The sequence below is a fragment of the Trifolium pratense genome, linkage group LG4 (assembly GCF_020283565.1).
Source record: "Trifolium pratense cultivar HEN17-A07 linkage group LG4, ARS_RC_1.1, whole genome shotgun sequence".
Classification (NCBI taxonomy): domain Eukaryota; kingdom Viridiplantae; phylum Streptophyta; class Magnoliopsida; order Fabales; family Fabaceae; genus Trifolium; species Trifolium pratense.
Window position 1 is genome coordinate 45,601,033 of NC_060062.1, and position 3,785 is coordinate 45,604,817.

General features: G+C 34.3%; 1 protein-coding gene across 1 annotated transcript; it reads right to left on the reverse strand.

Annotated features, from left to right (window-relative positions):
• Positions 1 to 208: 208 nt before the first annotated feature.
• On the reverse strand, positions 209 to 2,302 carry LOC123921016 (1-aminocyclopropane-1-carboxylate synthase 3). The gene is made up of 3 exons (XM_045973388.1): positions 2,022 to 2,302; positions 1,635 to 1,927; positions 209 to 1,536 (listed from the first exon to the last, which is right to left on the reverse strand). Exons 1-3 carry the CDS (start codon positions 2,166 to 2,168, stop codon positions 546 to 548), a joined length of 1,431 nt encoding a protein of 476 aa, XP_045829344.1. The 5' UTR covers positions 2,169 to 2,302; the 3' UTR covers positions 209 to 545.
• Between the last annotated feature and the right edge of the window lie 1,483 nt (positions 2,303 to 3,785).

Below are 3,785 nucleotides of genomic sequence, written 5' to 3' on the forward strand. Positions count from 1 at the left end.
AGTTCGAATTACATATGACCTAAAATGATTATTAGTGTTATATTGTTACTATAATACTATTCTCATATTCATATTTTATTATTCACTTTAATTGTTTTAATAAAAAAATTATTAAACCATCAAGACACCAATAATCAAACTTCATATTGTTGATGTCGATAAGATTTTCATGGATGGGGAATCATCAAATAATAGTAACACAAGTATATATCATAAATAAATAAACTTTCTTTTATTAATCATTAATATATAAGGATATCATTTTCATGGTACAACAATAACTGTTTAAATCAAACTTATACAGACCAGACTAACTAAAAATATGCTCACACTTCACATCCATGTGGACAGAGTGCTTTCTCTCTCTTTCTACAATTTTATGAGGTAAAAAAAATATAGTAATTAAAATAAACATTTTTTGAACTACTCCACCATAAAATAATTGGGGAGACCAAAAAAAAAGAAAAAAAAAGTGTAATATTGTGCATGGCCAGCTTCTTCAACTTTCACACACATCATGATGAACCGAACCAAACCAAACCAAGTTACCGTTCCTCTTGATGATCACGATGATCACGAGACGATAACCGAAAAACCCACTTAGTGAGTACTGATTTTGTCTTTTGAAGTGTGCTCCGACTAGTTACACTATTAACATTGCCGGTGGACTCAACAACGAAAGCTTTTAGCCTTTTCATTGCTTGTTTGAGAGTCTCTTCCGACATGTTAGCGAAACATACACGAAACCAACCCGGTTCATTACAATGACAAGATGAACCGGGTGAAATGTTCAAACCAACTTGGTACACTATCTTCTTCCATAGATCCATTTCAGCTTCAAATGTGTTGGAAGGGAGAAGATGCCTCATATCAACCCAACAAAATAATGCAGCATTGCTTTCTAAGCAGTTAATACCGGCTTTTTGTAACCCGGAAACGAGCTTTCCATGTCGTTTTTTAAGTCTCTTTAAGTTTTCAGCTAAGTAGTTTTTGGTGAATTTTTTATCACCAAGCATGGAGGAAAGAAGATATTGTGTTTGTGATGAGATCAAGCCGAAGCTAGACATCTTTGTTGCAGCCGCGACAACTTCATCATTTTCGGAGTAAAGTGCACCAACACGGAAACCTGGCAAACCCAAGTCTTTGGAAAGACTATAGACAACATGAACTCTCTCGCAAATATTATCAGTTTGTTTGAAATCCTGAAGGTCATTTCTTTCCTTTAGGATTTCCATAACGCTGATAAAATTTGGAGAGGAAAAAACAGTCCCGGAGTAAATTTCGTCACTTATCAAATGCATGTCTTTGTTTTCTTCAATAAAGTCAACGAGAAGATTTAATTCACTCCTTGACATTGTGGTGCCTAATGGGTTTGACGGGTTTGTAACCATTACTCCTTTGACTTTAAGGTTGCGTTCTTGTGCATCTTTGTATGCTTGTTGCAATGCTTGTTCAGTTATTTGAAAGTTGTTGGAGCTATTGCATTGTATTGGAACAATCTCAACACCAGTTCTCCATTTAAGATCTCTATCAAATCTGAAAAATTCCAAACAGAAAGAAAATATCATCAGCTATGAACTTTTATATTGCGGTAAAAAGTTAAAATTTAAAACTTTGACAAAAATTATACGTACCCTGGATAGTAAGGTGTAGGAAGGAGAAATGCTTCTCCTTTCTCAGCGAGACAAAACATAAGAGTCTCGTTTGCGGAAGTAGACCCCGCGGTGAGAACTATGTGGTTGGGATCAAAGGAAACTCTGTTTCCTCTGATTTCAGCCATGAAATCTACCAATGCTTGTTTGAATGAAGGGAGACCATGGTAGTCTTGGAAGAGAGCAAGTTCTCTGAAGATGGATTTCCCACCTTGTTTGAATCCAGATGCGTCTGGATTCTTAGCCAACCATGATTCCAAGAGATCAAAAGAGAGCTGCAAAACACAAATTTCATAAGCTATAAGTACAAAATGTAAAGTTTTAAGGTTGTTGCTTTTATTAAAGAGAGTTTAAGAGTGAATTAATTACTTGATTCTCAGCTAGACCCATTTGAATAATTCCTTTGGGATTATGAACATCATCATATGGATTTTTCTCATATTCTTCCCATCCTAAGAAGTATGAAGAATCTTGGCCATGACTATTACAAGTTGCTTTTGTAGACAAGAGCTTCATTTTTGTGTATTTTTTTGAGGTTGTTGTGACGGAATATAGGAACAAGTGTGTAAGGAGAATTAGAAGAAAGAATGTTTGAGAGAGAAAGATGGTTATAGTTTTTTAGATGAAATGTTTTGAAGATGAATTGGTGTGAAGAAGTAGTGAGGTGGGTGTGATATATTTATAGAGGAAAAGTAAATGCTAATGTGAGAGGGCCACGTGGTTTTGCAGAAACTATTTTGACTAAAGTATGTAACATTTTTCTTCTAGAGATGAAGAGTGAGAGAGAGAAAAAAAGAAAGAGAAAGATACATAACCAACCATATAATAGAATCAATATTTTGAATTAAAAAAATGTGATAATAGTGATAATGTTGCTTATGAAAAAAAGTTATATGTCCACCGTCCCAACCATATCACGAGAAGTCCACGCTCCCTAGTATTACTCAATAATGAGAGTATACTTATTTATTTAATTTTACCATATAGTTTTTTAAATTTGAGGACAAATTTGTGGAAAGTGTCTCCCACAGGGTTTAATCTCGCGTGGGAATTCAGGTGGATTCTTGGGCAACAAGGAAACAAAGCATATTCTTCAATTTCATCCCGTGTTATTGAATTTGACCGCAAGGAGTTTTTGGTGTATGTTTCTTTGGATTTACTACCTACTAGTATCAAATTAACATGGATTTTAGATTAAATAAATTCTATGTTTTTAATTACGTTTCAGCAAGGTTGTTATCGGAAACCGGACCTGTATCCGATCTGGTCAGGGCTAGGCAAAAAACTCACCAAAAAAGAGCTGAGAAAGGCCTAGGTCTGCCGTCTGAGTTCTCTTCTTTAAATCGGCATTTTTTTATACGTAAAAGTCAAAGATAGAATCTCTAATCATTTCTTTAAAAGGTTCAAATCACTTATCATCTGAATTAATTTATTGTAAGAGCAACAATTTTGTACAACATAAGGATTTAGTCTAATGGTAAAAGGTTAGCCTTAGATTCAAGAAGTCCTTGATTCGAACCTGCTAGCTCTAAGGTTTTAAGAATTTTAAGGTCTTCTCTGTCTTTATACTATCTTCTTATTCTAAATTTTCATTATAAAAAACAAAAAAAAAAGACAATTTTGTACACAGTTTATCTCTAGTTATATATATTATTTATATAATTAAAACATTTGAAGTTATATCCACATTGAATATTGTTCTGGATATATCAAAATAGTTTCATATCGCTTGGTAATCGAGGCTAAGGAGTGTTTATATACAATACCGACACCTTTCAAACTATCGAGACACCTTTTTTACAAAGGACAAAACTGTGACGGATTAACCCCAAAACGGACAATCTCTCAAAGATGTGGACTTGATGTCGAATCGGGACACATACATTAATTCTGATAGAAGCACATAATGTAGTGAAAAAACAGGAAGAAACATAAGGGATATAACTTAGGAGGAAGGTCATATGGCATGCGTACTAAGTGTAGAGGGCGCCGAGAACGCCATACCGACAGCAAATCTCATTAGAATGTGACCCACAAGCTCCATAAGGATTAAGGACTTACTAATATATTTTGGACCTTTATAGCTTAAGACCATATGGCATATATGGTCCATATGCTCCCTTGTTTTATTAA